This window comes from Miscanthus floridulus, chromosome 11 (genome assembly GCF_019320115.1).
Source record: "Miscanthus floridulus cultivar M001 chromosome 11, ASM1932011v1, whole genome shotgun sequence".
NCBI classification, from domain to species: domain Eukaryota; kingdom Viridiplantae; phylum Streptophyta; class Magnoliopsida; order Poales; family Poaceae; genus Miscanthus; species Miscanthus floridulus.
The window spans coordinates 90,119,423-90,137,165 of NC_089590.1; the positions used below are offsets into that span (position 1 = coordinate 90,119,423).

At 49.4% G+C, this 17,743-nt stretch overlaps 1 protein-coding gene across 1 annotated transcript; it reads right to left on the bottom strand.

The window, feature by feature from the left end:
- Positions 1 to 632: 632 nt before the first annotated feature.
- On the bottom strand, positions 633 to 2,211 carry LOC136494784 (protein ANTAGONIST OF LIKE HETEROCHROMATIN PROTEIN 1-like). Its single transcript, XM_066490967.1, has one exon. It carries the CDS (start codon positions 2,041 to 2,043, stop codon positions 718 to 720), a length of 1,326 nt encoding a protein of 441 aa, XP_066347064.1. The 5' UTR covers positions 2,044 to 2,211; the 3' UTR covers positions 633 to 717.
- Between the last annotated feature and the right edge of the window lie 15,532 nt (positions 2,212 to 17,743).

A 17,743-nucleotide genomic window follows, 5' to 3' on the forward strand; every position in this document is an offset into this window, starting at 1 on the left:
CATTTTCTTTGCTGATTAAAATTCAATCTCCTATAAATTGGAATGATGCATTAGTTTTGCAAATGAACTCAGAAACTAAGTGGGGAAATGTTTGAAGAATCTGCTATGATATGGAAGTTTCTGCCTAAATAAGATGCAAGCTCCTTCCCATTCCATCATGAAACAAATCTACTGGGCGGTGCAAAATTGTAACAGTTGTGCTGTAAATAAATTTTCGCCCTAGCACCGTGAACCCAGCATCCATTAAAACGATAGATGTCGACCATATGCAACTGTCCAGATAAGGAGGGTGCTGGGCGCCAAATCCGCTCTTTAAATGGAAAGGTGTCGCAAAGGCACATGGAATATATTCTCAACAAGAGTGTCGGCCGATCTCTGTGCAGGAATGACTAAAACAGCTGATACCATATGCTGAAATCAAATGTATATCATGCTAAGCAAAAGCTGAAATGCTAAGCAGAATAAAGCGTAGTGAAGGTATAAGTTATGGTTATTTAAGGCACGATGAATAACTTCCAGAACCAGAAGATGAAGCTGTATGGGAATGAGACCACCAGCATCAGGCATGTCACCAATTTTTAGTGTCACACAGAAAGTTAGCAGTTGGCTAGTGAACTGAGAACAGTAGAGCATTAGATTAAAGCAGCTGAAGATGGCATGAGATACATACATACATCAGCATTCCAGCTGGCATGAGATACATACATACATACATCTTCATTGATTTCGGCTTACCAGGCTCAAATGTGCAGCAAGAACATCCCTGATTCTCTCCCCCTCCTTATCCTTCTCGCCCTCAAAGTCCACAAACACATCAGCATCACCATTCCGTTGAGTCTCTGCAGTCATCGGCTCGCCGCATTGGAGGAGAAAATTGTGGAGCAGACAACCAGCAACCACAACATACGGCAGTGCCACTTGGCACTCGCCCTTCCAGCATTCCTCCAGAAGCCGCCACCGTGCCCGCACACGGCCAAAGGCATTCTTCACCACCTGCTGCCCGTGCGCGTGCACATGGTTGAAGATGCTCTCTTTGGATAAGTCATCAGTGGCATCCACCACATGCTTGTACGGTGTCACAAGCCAGGGGAGCAGCGGGCAGCAAGCAGGCCCCAAGAAGTAGCGCGGCACCGAGCCACCGATGAGCTCGCCCAGAGGCGCATTGGCGAGCACCATGGACTGGGAGGTGTACAGCTTCGTCCGTGGGAGGATTTCCGCCGGCGCCATCTCCGGGTCCCACCCGACGGAGACGTCGAGGAAGCGGCCCTCGGCGTCGACCAGCGCCTGCGCGATGGCCGCCTCCCCGAACCGCGTGTACCCGAGCGCGCCGCAGCAGTTGGGCAGCGAGAGCGCGCAGAACCCCGGCACGGCGCGCGCGATCCGGTCGGGCGCGGCGAGGTCGAGCAGCATGGAGAGGCGTTCGGCGATCGCGCGGCAGACCTCGTAGAAGGCGCGCGCGGCGACGGCGGGGGACGGGAGGCCGAAGCGGCGCGCCACGGCGCGCGCGGGCGCGGCGTGGGCGAGGCGGAACAGCGCGGCGCCGAGCTTGTGGTCGGGCGGCAGCGCGAGGGACGAGGACGAGGACGACGCGGCGGGCGCCGGGAGCGCGAGGCCGTGGAGGAGCTGGAAGAAAGCGGGCTTGGACATGTGGAACGCGTCGCGCCAGGCGGAGTCCGGGAGGGAAGGGGAGGAGAGGAGGCGGAGGAACCAGGAGGAGGGCAGCGGCGGCGACGGCGTGGGCGGGGACAGCGAGAGGGATGTGAGAGTGAGCGTCTGGAGGTGGAGCGGGAGCTGCGCCAGGAGGCGGGACACGGCGCGCGCCGCGGAGAGGAGGAGCGGGTCCAGCTCCAGCGTCTGGGACGGGCGCAGCAGGAGGTCGCGGTCGGACGCAAACCGCAGTGCCAGGGTGACGGACGAGGCGAGCAGCGCCAGCAGCGACGTCAGCTGCGGCGGCGACTGCGGAGCCGGCGGCGGCGGAGGCGGTGGAGACGATGGCGCGGCAATGGGCGCGCGGCGGGAGCGCTTGCGGCCGGAGGCGACCATCCTCGGGAGGCGAGCGTGCGCGCCGCGCGTAGTCGGGAGGTGGTAGTTGTTTTTTGCGGGTTTCGGGGAGCTGGATGATAGCGGTGGCGGTGGCGACGGCGACAGGTGGGAGTGGGAGCAGTGGACTGGACTGGCTGCACTTGCCCTGCACTCTGGAGTGCGCGAGCGAGCTCGTTGGGTCAGGCAAGAGGCAGCTCGTGGCCTGACGACGACATGGGCTTTTGCAGGTTTGCAGCTCGTGGCAGTGGGAAACGGGGCGCTTTCCTCGGGAGATGGATGTGACGGCCACGTCGTCGTGTATCGTGTTGGATGGGGCATGTGGACATGCAATTAATTCGCAGTAATTTTGGTGTCAGGTCAGGACTGAGGAGTCAGATTGGGCTCGGTTTCACGTGGACCGTGTATAGCAGGGGTCTAGCCCAGTCACGTATTGGACCGGGCCGGGCCGGGCCGTTCATGAAAGGAGGGCAAATTTATATGGTGCTGACCGCTGCTGCCACGCTAACGGCGGGGGCTGGCAAGGCGTTCTCTTGTCACGCTCGTGGGAGTGCGATAAAAGATGAACTAAACTCAACTTTAGTCCATGTTTAGAATGATAAACATGAACTAATTATGTTCTAACAAAAACTAATCAGGGTTAATTGATGAGTAGAACTCAATAGAAAAAGAAAATTTTAATTAGTCTACGTTTATGACGGACTAAACTTTAGTCTGACAAACAGGCTCCGCTAGCTCTTTCCTACTCATTCCGTACCAAAACAAGTTCACATCTTCACGAGGAGTCAAATCTTTTAAAGTTTAATCAAGTATAAATAAAATAATATTAATATTTGTATCTCTAATAAATTTAATTTCCTTATCAATCTAACAATATTTATTACACATCATAAACATGAGTACTTTTTTATATATCATTGGTCTCATTGGTCAAACTTAAAAGAGTTTACTCCTCGAGAAACGAGATGAGCATTTATTTTGAGACTGAGAAAGTATGTATTTTCTTCCCTCAAAATAAATTAGTGAACCGAAGCATTTAGTGGAAATGTATCGGTAGATAAACAGGTATGCGAATATAAAATGTTACATATTTGTAAATCTGAAGTATATTCAATTTTTGTTTGGAATTTAGTATGATTACTTGGATCAAGTTTTTGTCCTAAATAATAAAGAATCTAGATAAGAAATAGTTTTATAAACTATGACACGTGCAGATCAAAGGATACCATTCCTTAATTTGTAGATATGTTGAACATTCCTAATTGCACGTTATATATTCTAACTCACTGCACATAATGCGTAATAACCTTTGTATTTAAATATGTGTGTGAATATATTCCATAAAATTCTCTATCATAGCATATACCCCATCCGTCCCATAATACTGACGTTTTAGACTCTCTCCCCTAAAAAAGTAGAGATAGAGGTCTTGGGAAAAGATGAAGGTGTGTTGAGAGAAGAAAAAGGTGTATTGGGAAGTGAGAATGGCAACTATTTTGGGATAAAATTTGAATCCTAAAATGTCAACTATTTTAGGACAGAGGGAGTATAAATGGGCCTTTACTTGTAGTTAGGATACGTGGAACTAAATTTCCATTATTTTCTAGCCCATGATGTGGAATATTTTTTGAACTACGGTATTAAAGATATACTATTCGCATTAGGGTAGGGAAAGAATGTCCATTTTAAATACCAAATATTATTTTCATAGAAAAACGATATTAAGAAAAAAATCCATGAAACTTGAAGCAGGAATAATATCATGCACTAAATCAAACGATAGTTTGACTAATACTCTTGTGAAGAAGCATGAAGCAGAACATATGCTAGATATATATTTTTTTAAAAATGACAGACATAACTCAAAGTTATCAACCAAAAGTTGAAATTTTCAGTAGTCAGTAGTAAACTAAATGTCGTTACCATCAAGCTAAAACTTACGGGGACAAAGGCGGGTTCTAGTTTAGTTGTATAGCTTTTAAAATAAATAAGAAGAAACTCCTTCACTATCACGAGATAATACCTCACGAAGAAGGTTAAGCTCCATATGAAGAGGTTAGTCATGAATACGAAACCCAACACACTAAGTGCGTGCATCATGAGTTGGGAATGTGAAACAACATGTATCTCTTGTTAAGAAAATGACAAAAAGATAGAATAATTTCACATTGTGAAAGTTGTTATCAACAACTCTAACTCTATAATGGCAAATGTTTCTCTTTTGAGAAGACGGATATGGAAAACAAAGTCCTTGGCAAAGTCCACAAGTCAATGGCAAAAGGAACATGTGAATAAGTGTTTCAAAACATAGTGACGAGATACTAACATACAGGTACGTTAAGCCTCGGGTCCAATGGTTCTCGAACGAAGAAGACCCTCAACCGACCCCTTTAGGATCGCCCGAGGGCTCGGGGGCTATGCCCATCGGGCACGCTCGTGCGCACCCTCTGGCAAAGAGACCTCGCTGAGCCTGACTCGACCACAGCTTCTGCCTAGGGTCGAGGCTTCCCCGAGCCTTGGGCTCCTGATCTACGGCACCTTCAGGCCCGGCCCTTGGCTCCTGCTTGGCTAACGATGCTAGCTAAGGCCCGGGTATAGGAAGACAAGCTCTAGGCTACCGATGCCTGAGGGCTCCCTGGCGTCGCTCCCAAGGCATGCCCCCACCAACTGCTCCTCCGACAGGGTCACGTCCGGGGCATGACACAAGAAGACAAAGCTTCCCACGGCCTCTAGGGGCTCAGGGGCTTCTGTGCCCGCACGTCAGCCCCTAGAGCCAATCTCCTACGCCACCAAGAAGACTCCAAAAGGTCTCATCTAGGGAGACCGGTCCAAGCCGACACCATCTGACACGCAGAGTGTCAGAACAGAGCAGTCGGACGACGCCTAGGCTTCTTCGACTCCAAGACACCTCGATTGTCCACAACGCACCGCTGTAAGCCCCTCCTAGACTCTGGTGCACATCGACCATAGACTAGAACCCCCAAATCGCCTTTGTAACACCCTCGGTGTTACGTCCTAAACCAATGACTAAATCATGTCCGAGCATCGTGTTTGTGTAATAATGCATGTGATAGAAGGTGTTGATAAATTTGTTGTAGCCTAATATAACCAATTTTTATTGAGCAAAAACACTATAGAACACACATGTGACACTTAAATGAAGTTTGGAATATGAACTTTGTAGATGACAGTGAAATACTTGCTGTCAAAAAATGATATTACTAGCTCATATTTCCAATGGCTTAGAAATCGCAAATTAAAATCAAATTCAGCTCAAAACTTAGAAAAATTCTAAGTTTGTCAATAGCTAGACATTGCTAAATTTAGCAATTTATTTAGAGAGATTGGGTTATAGGATGATGCGGTGTTTTAGCTCGGCTAAGCAACCTCATGTATCAGTTTGATCGTGGTGAAGTCGGTTTTAGTTTAGAGGCAATGGATTAGTGGTAGTCGTAGCTTTAAAATTAGTGCACATCACGTTCTCGGGCTAGCCCCCTAGGCTAGGTGCGGTCACTAGGCCACGGGGGGGGGGGGGGGGGGCGTCACAGTGTTGGCGCGCTCTGCGTGTGCACACCTGCTGCCGTGCTTGGCCGACCTGGTGAAAGCTCTAGTTTAGTTTTAGTTAATTGATGAAACCCTAAGTGCTAACCTAGTTTATCAAAGTGATTATGAGATAGGTAGCACTACTCCAAGTGATGAAGCAATGGCGAAGATCATGACAATGGTGATGGCATGGTGATGATCAAATGCTTGAACTTGAAAAGAAGAAAGAGAAAAACAAAAGGCTTAAGGCAAAGGTATAAATAGTAGGAGCTATTTTGTTTTGGTGATCAAGACACTTAGCGAGTGTGATCACATTTAGGTTAGATAGCCGTACTATTAAGAGGGGTGAAACTCGTATTGAAATGCGGTTATCAAAGTGCCACTAGATGCTCTAACTCATTGCATATGCATTTAGGATCTAGTGGAGTGCTAACACCCTTGAAAGTATTTGTGAAAGTATGCTAACACATGTGCACAAGGTGATACACTTGGTGGTTGGCACATTTGAGCAAGGGTTAGAAACTTCACTGGTGAAGTGTCCGCTCGTAGAGTGCGGACAGTCCGACGGTGCCACTGGCGCCCTATACAGAAAAGATAGGGGTTCACAGAGTGACCAGACGCTGGTGGTGCAGTGACCGGACGCTGGGGGTCCTGAGTTCGGTCAGTAGCAGCAGTGAGCACGCATCTCAGTCTTGTGACCAGATGCTGGTGCGGAGAGTGACTGGACGCTGGCAAGGTGCGTCCGGTCAGTGCTGACGTACGCTGACGTGAGGTGCACGGAGGAAATGTTGAGTGACCGGATGCTGGGTGTGTCCAGTCGAGCATGACCAGACGCGTCCAGTCGTGAAATTTTGTGTTTGGAACCTTACTGGAAATGGCTGAACGCTGGGGTCTTGCGTCCGGTCACTTTCTAACTGACGCGTCCGGTCATCACTTGACTGTTGAGATCGGGTGATCGGTGTTTGAAGTCGATGACATGTGGCAAGCATTGGGTGACCGGACACTGGGGTCCTACGTCCGATCAAACTGACCGAAGCGTCCAGTCGAACTGACCGGAGCGTCTGGTCACCCCGAGTTGTGCCCAGTGAAGGGGTACAACGACTCTATTTCATGGGGGCTTCTATTTAAGCCCCATGGCTGGCTCAAGCTCACTCTCTTGGCCATTTGCATTGACATAGCAACCTTGTGAGCTTAGCCAAAGCCCTCCCACTCATCTCCATCATTGTTTCATCATCATTGTGAGATTGGGAGAGAATCAAAGTGCATTGCTTGAGTGATTGCATCTAGTGGCACTTGACATTCGTGTTTCGCTGCGGGATTCACTTGTTACTCTTGGTGGTTGTCGCCACCTAGATGACTTGGAGCAGCGAGGATCGTTGAGCGAAGGTTGGTGATTGTCTCCGGCTCTGATCGTGGTGATTGTGAGGGGTCTTGTGCCTTCTTCGGCGGAGAGCCGAAAGGTAACTCTAGTGGATTGCTCGTGTCATTGAGTTACCTCACTTGTGGGTAGGTTCTTGCCGTGTCCAATTGTGTGGATGAGGTTCGTGCAACACCTCTTAGCCGCTGAACCACCAAGTTGTTCGACACAACAGGGACTAGCGTGTCGGCAAGCACGTGAACCTCGGGAGAAAAATTGGTTGTCTCTTCCCTTTGGTTTTCTCCCGATGATTGATTTAGTATTCATCTTGTAATTGGTTCACTCCTCTACACGGCGGTATAATCACCCTACTCACTCATTTATATTCTTGCAAACTAGTTGTGGCAAGCTCTTTAGTGTAATTAGAGTTGAGAGCTTACTTTGTTATTTTAAGTTCATCTAGTGGAGCTCTTTAGAGTAGCAAGATTGAGAGTTCTTAGTGAGCAGTAACTTTGCAAGTTGTATGCCTAGTAATCATTGCAACTAAAATTGTTGGATAGGTGGCTTGCAACCCTTGTAGAGCTAGAGTAAGTTTGCATTTCGCTATTTGTCATACTAATCAAATTGATCTAGTTGATTTGTAGATTTTTAAATAGGCTATTCACCCCTCCTCTAGCCATATTAGGATCTTTCACCTGGTCGCCCTGACCCGATCGCGAGGAGCCACCGTTGTGTTGCTTGCCTAGTTGAGCGGCGATGCCCCTACCCCGCGCGCTGCTGCGCCGACGACCCACCTCGCGCCGCGATGCAGCCACTGCCACTGCTGTCGCATCATGTTGCACTACGTTGCTTGCCGCTGCGTCGCTGGCCTACTTTGATGCCGCACGCACGAGGCCAAACCACCGTCGCCATGCCATTTATGGCACTACGACACACGGGCCACGTAGGTCATGAGCATGCCCGCTTGTCGGTTAGCGTTTGGCCGCGGGCCGCACTGGTCGCATCAATCGTGTCCCATGAAGGCTCGCCTCGTCAAGTCACCAGCCGCACCCTGTCTCTCTCTCTCTCTCTCTTTCCTTCTCTCTGCCACCGAGCCGCGCCAATGCGCCTACCTATGAGGGGTCGTCTCCCTTCAATTCCATGCACCCATAGTTTTGTCCTCATAGCCTCTCATCAACCGCCCCTACCCCACCTTGATTACGGCCAGACCGAGCTCCAATTTTGGAGCTTTGCTCCTGCCACCGCGCCATTAAGGCCCAGCCCGCCTCACTGTGGCTAGCTCCAACCTTGCCATCTCGTGTCGAATTGATCGCACCACTAGCCCCGCATGGAAACCCTCTTCGTCGTGCGCACCCAAGTCATAGCCCTATAGCCACCTCCACGCCGCTGACACGGCCGTGTCGCTGTGGTTCACCATCGAGCTCGCCTCGCACACGTGGCTAGACTTGCTCGGGGCATCTCCGGCCAGGCTACCTCCACAGGTAGGATCATGGTGCGTCACTGATGCTTACCTATCACTTCTATTATCAGTTGCACGCTGTGGCTCACCAGAACACGGTTGCCACCGCCGCAGGTCGCTCGCTATCGGGAGAGCCCGCTCTGCTTCACCTCCGTTTGTGCAACCACCGCCCATCATCGTGTGTCGGCCCATAGGTGAGCATCGATCCCATAGCTAGGTCTGCAAGGGTCCCGGTTGGCCGGCGTAATGGGGTCATACTGGTCCACGGCGTAATAGGACGAATAGTGGCTGTGAGAATAGTAGGAAGCTCAAGGGCATTTTCACTAAAACACAAGCGCACACACTGGCTCGCCGCCGTGGGCCGTCTCCACACGTGGGCCGCGCCCCGTGTGGGCCACGTTGGGCTAGTTTGGTTCATCTTTTTAGTAAAGAATTAGAAATGGTTTTGTATTTTTATTTAAGATCCAGTTTTGTGTAATTAATCTAAAATCATGTAGGTGTCCAAAAATTATGAAACAAATTTTGTTAGGTTCCTAAAATTGTGATCTATCTGCTAGTATATTTTGTTCACATAGTTTTGTAATATTTCTAGGAGTTATCTAATTAATTTAAGATGCTTAATATTGTAAGATATACACTTGTAGGAATTTTTGTGATGAATTGATGATAGTGTTGGCTCTGAAACTTTTACAGTAAATCCCTAACATTATTAGGTGCTTACTGTAATTTTTGTAGCTCCATAATAATTAGTTTGCTAAGGTAGCTAAATGAGCGCTAGTTTGAAAATATATATTTAATCAATAAAATGCCAAAGCACCTTGGGATTTTAAAATTAGAACATTTTTTTCAGAGTCAAAGCCTTACTTGACGACATGGATACGTAGACCAGTACGCTACTCATTAAATTTGGCTCGTTAGCTTGCAGAGCGTAATTGTATATTTAAGAGTTGCAGTTACCATTGATTAATTGTGCCTCTACGTTGTATCCACGTATATCATAATAGGAACAATGATGGATCATGGAGTCGGCTGAAGTAGCGGAAAAGATGATGCCTTGATGATCGTGTCACTATGATGGAATGCGAACTTTTGGTTATATCTTACCTAGATAAGCCCCGATGCATAACTCCTATTATTCTACGCTTTATCTTATGCTTGTGCATTAAGTTTTAAGGAGTTGAATAAAAAACACTTGCATATATATATATCCTATGAGTCCTACTAGTATGTCAGGATCGTGTAGATTGCTATGCTATAGGATCCAGTAGAAGTCAAGTGATTACCTGTCACTCATGAGAGATATGAAAGATATTATTGTTATTATTATATTACTATCACATGGAATATATATGAATGATAATTGAAGACCGGGCGGAATGGTACTTTGGATCTAGACTTGGTTAGCCATTCGAGCGAGGCTCGGATTACACTTGTTTCGCCTATGTCGATCGAGGACCGTCGGTTGCTGTGGATGGTAGTCAGGTCACAAACTTATTATCCTAAGCACATACTTGCTTATGGGAGCGGGAAGGCTCGTTACGCTCTTATTGTGGGTTCTGGCTCTTTTCGGACCGACTAATTGGATGCGGGGAAAGGTGGAGGTTTAAGCACCATACTGAGACTGGGTCTCAAGTGTGGGGGCTTGGTCCAAGTTTAGACGGGGACCTAGACTGTAGGATCTCTGATACAACTAGAGGGGGTGAATAGGCCTATAACAATTCAACTCAAACTAAAGTTAAATTCACCAGCGGCACTACCGCTTTTTCAGCGTGGCACTGCCGTACCTATAGGAGAGATTAGTTCACAGTTCAAAATCTACCCAACAAAATTTAGATTGGGTAAATTTCTTAGCTTCCTGCAGGGTGGTAGATCGCAGATCAACAGCTAAAAGTGGTGGGAACACCACACACAAGTAGATCGGCCTCAATCCTAGAAATCACCTCAACAACAACAAGAACACAAGTATAGCAACACAAGCATAGGATGACACAAGGATTTATCCTATGGTTCAACTCGCTACCAAGGCTTGCCTAAGTCCACTTTGTTGAGGTATACCACTAAGGCTTAGGGATTTGCAACCCTTCCTCGTTCTCAAATCAAAAGAGTGAACTCTTGAGATGAGGGATGATTTTACTTGCTGCAAGAGGTGGTTACAAACCTTCCGAGGCTACCACACAAGTTGGCAAGCTCACCAGGCGACGCTCTAGCTGGCTAGGAGTCAAGCTCCAAGAGTAACAAACACAACCGCTGACCAAATTGTGAACCAAATGCTCTTTAAAGTTTGGAATCAATGGAGATGCTCTCTTATTAAGTTTTGGACCCTTGTCCCTCAAGGACTGATCAGGAAATCAATGGATTTGCTTAGGAGCTTGAGGTCAACAATGGAGTGAGAGGGAGAGATCCTGCTCTGTTTTGAGTGTGCTGAAGTGAGGAAGAAGGGAGCAGGTTGGTTCATTACAGTTGGGAAAGAAAGGGAAAGGTATATATACCCCTTCAGGCCCTAACGGTCACTTAAATCGCAGATAGCCATTAGGGAGAAAAAGAAAAGGTATATATACCCCCAACCCCCAATGGATATTGCACCCAAGAGGTCAGGCGAGACAAGGTCCGTAGCCTTAAGGTCAGGTGAGACGAGGCCACCACCAAAGGGTCGGGTGAGCCAGAGCCCGTGACCAAAGGGTCAGGCAAGACAGAGCCCACGACCAAAGGGTCGGGTGAGACGGAGCCCGCGACCAAAGGGTCAGGCGAGCCAGAGTCCGCAACCTTGGGGTCGGGTGACATGAAGCCCATGACCAAAGGGTCAGGCAAGCCAAAGCTCACGACCTTGGGGTTGGGCGAGTCAGAGCCTACGACCAAAGGGTCAGGCGAACCGGAGCCCGCAACTTTGGGGTTGGGCGAGACAGAGCCCACAACCAAGGGTTGGGCAAGACAGAGCTCTCGACCAAAGGGTCGGGCGAACCGGAGCCCGCACCCAAGGGGTCGGCGTGAGTCAGAGCTAGCACCCCGCAAGACAGTAAGGATAATAGTGAAGTGTAGACTATCTTGACTGTGAATTTGAGGATGCATGTGGTTGTTTGAGCACTTGGTAGCATAGATTAGCCTAATCTTTGTCCCCCCTTTATAGTACGGCTTTTCCTATACTCAAATTTAATATATAAAAGAATTTAAATCTCCTTTGAGTTTGAAGTCATCTATATTTATAGTTGGGGGCTTGTCCGTTTCGTGTAGCATCCTCAAATATAAATTCCCTACTTGTCATCTTGATAAATCTTATTAGTTCTCTAATTGCGAGATCATTATCACCAAAACCCACAATTAAGGCTTGATTGCACTTTCATGGACCTCATGACAGGAGTGGAATGGGTTGGTCTTGTTTGTGCCTGGGGTACAAACAGGGCATGTGTTTTGGGGTACCCAGCTAGGATACATTGGCTATGGTCTAGCACTATAGTAAGAACTGGAATATGAAAGATGGTAAAATGGTTATGATTGCTTACCACCTGCTTGAAAGTAGCATATGTGCTTACATAGAATGGTTAGTTAATGAACTAATGATAATTGCTAATGAAGTTGAATATAAGGACACACATTTAGTAAAGCTTCCACAGATGCAATAACCCACAAGCCAGATAGCCTTTCATATCCTTGGAGTCTTTTATTTTCCTCCTATCGGGTAAGTCTTGCTGAGTACAATTGACTACTCAGGGTTTTATTCCCCTGTTGTAGGTGATCGGAAGATACTTAGAGCTGACTCTTGTGTGTAGAAACCTCCTGGTGGGCTCAGAGAGGATTCCTTTCATGCTACGACCATAGTGTTTATTTATAACCCTTAGAAAAGGTTTTTATAAGAAAGGATGTAAAATCTGGTAGCATCTCTTGTATAAAAATGTCCACTATGTTAATGCTCCACCATGTCCTTAAATTAATCCTGCTTCCTCTGTAACTCTGATAACATTGTTATATTCCGTTGTTATAATAAATTGAGATAATATTCTGGTACTGTAATAAAGTGATGTAAGAAATGACTTAAGAATGTTGTAAGCTTTATTATCTCATTTATGATCCTGATGAAAAATGTGGATTTTTTAGCACTCCCTTGGGATGTGCTCGATGGAACTACGTAGTTTAGTGTCCTCTCTTGGGAACTTAGTGTATAATGGAAGATAAGTACTCTTGGGAGGCATAAGATTAGGCGGTTCTACCACAGCCTTGTACCCGACCTATCTTATTATATAAGGGATAAGGTTAGACCTAGAAGGGGAAGGACCCTGATTCGATCACCAGGCACTCCATTCCATTTGCCTCTGCTCCGCTTCGAGAGCAAGGCAACCCGGAGAGGGGCACCGAGAGCTCCTCCTCCACCGTATCCAGCCATCTCCCTCCTCTCCAACAAGGTGGACACTCCACCGGTAGTGAGGAAACCTTAGGATTAGCACCAAGCTAATCCCCCTACTAAACTTTCTTCCTTTGCACTCTGCTATAACCGCCCATATTTTGGGTGCTCTTGAGTATAAGAATCATCAGCTGCTGGACGTAGGGACTGAATTGGCCTGAACTAGGATAAACCATTGCGTCTTCTCTACGTGATTCTTATGTTCCTGAGTCCACCCGAGCCACCAAAGACCCCGTACTCTGACACCGACTCGAACAACATGCTTGCCACGGTTTTGACCCATGATAGCCGACACGCCAGGTAGGGGGCAGCATCAAGTGCGATTCTGGCTCTATGGTGGTCAGAGCCACCTGCCTTATCACCAGAGCAAGTGGCACCACCCTAGATGGTGGTGTTTGCTTCCCCGACAAGTTCTCCATCACGACCAACACATTCGCTCCAGGCTAGGTCCTCAACTGTGACATTCGGCCTAGTTTGGAGTTTGGCTCATAGTGGCCCATGTGCATGTTAATGAGATATTGTGGAAAGTTTAGTCCCACCTTAGTTGTTAAAGATGGGATAGACCAACATATAAGGCTTCTAGAGTCCATCCCATCATCCCCGTGTTAATCCTTTTATGCGAAGCGAGGATAAAAGCGTAAGTGGGATGGTGGTAGGTGTGGTTCGCTCAGCATGCAGAGTGGATCTGAGCCATTTAGACTTTGGGTGTTACATCAACTTTGGGAGCCTAACCTACATCATCGACTGCTATGGTGAGCTTTGTCCATTCCATAGGACTACGTCGGCGGGTTATGCGCCCCTGGCACCATCCCCCCGTCGGGGCCCTCGAGGGCGAATCTCGGGGTCCCAACTCAGAGTGGATCTCGGGGTTCTGGCTCATCAGATCCATCATGGATCTGGCACCACCCGGGAGCGGTAGGAACAGCCGCTCACTCCTAGGTCATGTCTTCCCACGTGGCAGGGGAGATCCTACATCACCCCCTCAACCCATCGAGGCAGGTGGTGCCTGGTCTGCTAGTCATCCACTGCTGGCTGGCCAGGGAGATCTGCGATGTCACTAAGGCACAGCTGGTGGGCACTCCCCTCACCTGTAGGAGAGCAAAACGGAGGAAAGCTCACCCCCGACATGACGTAGCTCTACTCCATGGTCTGCGGGGGAGAACCAACTCCGTCACCGCATGACTCCCTAGGGACCCGCTGTGGGGGGTCAACATGGTGAGCAGGGCGCCACTGCGATGCCTTCGCTAGTCGGAGGTCCCCATCACCTTTGGCCAGTAGGACTACCCACGACACATCCCCAGTCTAGGCCATTTCTCGCTCGTCGTCGACCCCATTGTCGGACAAGCGTGCCTCACGAAGGTGCTGATGGACGGCGGGAGTGGCCTCAACATTCTCTAAGCCAACACACTTGACCGTATGGGGATCTCGATGAAGGACCTCCGCCCTAGCAGGGCACCCTTCTTCGGGATCATCCCCAAAGCCCAAGCCACTCCTCTCAGAAGCATCCGGCTCCCCATTACATTTAGGGATGCTGCTAACTTCCAGAAGGAGTACCTCGACTTTGAGGTGGTGGATTTCGCTAGTCCTTACCACGCTCTACTAGGGCAGCCATGCTACGCAAAGTTCATGGCCATCCCACACTATGGGTGCCTGAAGCTCAAGATTCCCAGCCAGTGGGGGTCATCATGGTGGCTACCTCCACGGCCGAGGCGTATCGCTGCGAGGAGGAAGGCACGGCCCCCATCGTGGCCGACGTCGCCATCACTGACTTCGCCCAAATCCAGCGCCAGCTGTGTGATGAGCCCCCAAATAGCTCGAAAAGGAATGCGACAGTGGCCTTTTGCCTGGACAATGACACTAAGACGATCAAAATCTGCCGCGAAGACCTTGAGAAGTGACTCTACATAGGCATTGGCATGTCCCTGAACATGGAATCAGCCCTCATAGAGTTCCTATGCAACAATGCCAATGTCTTCACATGCAAGCCCTTCGATATGCCTAGCATCCCCCAAGAGATCTCCGAGCACCGCCTTAACATCAAGGCTGACACCAAGCCAGTGTAGCAGCGCCTCTGCCGCTTCGATGAAGAGAAGCGTAAGGCCATCGGAGAGGAGCTCGCTAGGCTCCTCGATGCCGGCTTCATCAGGGAGGCCTAACACCTCAACTGGCTAGCCAACCAAGAAGAAGAATGGGAAGTGGAGAATGTGCGTCGACTACACCAGCCTCAACAAGGCCTATCCCAAGGACCCATTCCCCCTTCCTCGGATTGACCAGGTAGTCAACTCCACCACCGGCTGTGAGGTCCTCTGCTTTCTGGATGCATACTCTAGGTACCACCAGATCACTTTGGATCCCTCTGATCAACTAGTCACGTCCTTCATTACCCCCTTTGGCGCCTTCTGCTACACCTCCATGCTATTCGGCCTATGAAACACCGAGGTCACCTTCCAGAGATGCTTGCAGAGGTGTTTCAGGGAGCAAATCAGCCGCAATTTGTAGGTCTATGTCGATGACATCATTGTGAAGTATCGAGTGGCTACACAACTAATTGGTGACCTAGAGGAAACCTTCGCCAACCTTCATGCCAACCACATCAAGCTCAACCCAGTGAAGTGTGTGTTCGGGGTCCTAGTCGGGAAGCTCCTGGGTTTCATCATCTCCGAGCATGGTATCGAGGCCAACCCTAAGAAGATCTCCATGATAATGGACATAGAGCCGGTAAAAAACCTAAAAGGGCTTAGAGGCTCACTGGGTGTCTGGCTGCACTCAGCGCTTACTATCCCACCTTAGGGAACAAGGTATGGCACTATACAAGCTCCTAAAGAAATCTTATCATTTTGAGTGGACGCAGGAAGCTTAGGAAGCGCTTACAAGGCTGAAGGACTTCCTCACTACACCGTCGGTCCTAACCTACCTTCATCGAGGGAGACTCTGCTCCTCTACACTGCCGCCATGCCGCACACTATCAGTGTAGCTCTAGTGGTTTAACGTGAGGAGGAGGGCCATGCCCTCAAGGTCCAATAGCTGGTGTACTTCATTAGTGAGGTCCTCTCCAACTCAAAGGCCTAATACTTGAGGATCCAAAAGCTCCTCTACGCCATGCTCATCGCTAAGTGCAAGCTCCGGCATTACTTTGATGCCCACCCTATGGTGGTCGTGTCTTCCAGTGGCTTGGGGGATGTCATCAGCAACTGGGAGTCCACTAGGCATATTGCCAAGTGGGTACTCGAGCTCATGGGCCTTGACATCACCTATGCCCCCGCACCGCGATCAAGTCCCAAGCCCTCACTGACTTCATCGTGGAGTGGACCGAGGAGCAGACCTCGACCGCCCCCGTCAAGGCAGAGTACTGGACCATGTACTTTGATGGCTCCCTCACCCTTGAGGGGGCAGGCGTGGGGGTTCTCCTCATATCCCTTAGTGGCGATAAACTAAGGTACGTCCTTCAACTCTACTTTTGGGCCACTAAAAATGTTGTAGAGTATGAGGCGCTCCTCCATGGTATCCGAGCGACCGTCGAGCTCAGTGCTCGATGCCTCTTCGTATGAAGAGACTCTAAACTGGTTATCAACCAAGTCATGAAGGAGTTGACTTGCCACGACATGAAGATGGAGGCCTACTGCATGGAGGTCTGGAAGCTAGAGGACAAGTTTGATGGCATTGAGCTCCATCACGTCCTCATGTGGGACAACAAGGAGGCTGACTCCTTGGCTAGGCTAGCATCCTCTCAGAATCCCCTACTGTTCGAAGCCTTCCTTGATGTCCTTGATGCCCCCTCAATCCACCTCAGGGAGGGCAAGGCGCTAGCCCTAGCCGGTGCTACCTCAACCTTGACCTGCACCATCGAAGGAGCATCATCCCCCTAGGAGTGCATGCTCATGGTCACCATGCGCTACCGGCGTGGCACCGAACCGCTGGTTGACGCCCTTCCTGACCCACCGACGTGCCCCACAAAGAGTAGAAGACAAGAGCCTGCTACCCCATCAGGGTGGACAACGGCCCGCCTACCGAGGCCCCTGAGGTGACACTGGGGCAGGTCACCGATGCCCTCCTATGGGCCTAGAGCCAGTCCACCAAGACCTCAGGAGCGCACCGGGCGAAGCTTCCAACTGGTCACTCGAGACATCAGAAGACTGGAGGGCATACTTCCTCGACTTCCTCGAGTGGGGGATCCTCCCTGATGACATCGCTAATGCCCATAGGCTGGTCTAGTGAGCCAAGAGCTACCAAGTCCTCCATGGATAGCTCTATCGCTAGAGCGCCTCTGAGGTGCTCCTACGGTGTGTCACCCCAGAGTAAGAGAGGGAACTACTCCTCAACATCCACGATGGCATCTACGCCCACCACACAGGGCCGCACGCCCTCATGAGGAAGGCTTTTAGACACATCTTGTACTAGCCAACTGCCCTCACCGACACTCGAGACCTCATCAAGACATGCAAGGGATGCCAGTACTACACCAAGCAAAGCCACCTACTGGCCCAGGCGCTCTAGACTATTCCCATCACCTAGCTGTTCAGGGTCTGGTGCCTCGACATGGTCGGGGAGTTCAAGAAGGCGCTCAGGGCTTCAATCACCTCCTAATCGCCATCGACAAGTTCACCAAGTGGATCAAAGTCCAGCCCATCGCAAACCTCAAGTCAGAGTGGGCGTCCGACTTCATCCAAGACATCATCCATAGGTTTGGAGTCCCCAATCACATTATTATTGACAATGACACCTAGTTTATAGGTCGCAAGTTCCTAGACTACTGCGACTCCTGGCGAATTCAGATGGATTGGGCTTCAGTCTATCACCCCGAGTCCAACGACCAAGTCGAGCACGCCAATAGGTTGATCCTCCTGGGGATCAAAACCCACATCTACAATGAGCTCAAGATCCATGCCGGACAGTGGGTGGACAAACTCCCCTCCCTGCTTTGGAGCCTATGGATGAGTGTGAACCGCTCAAT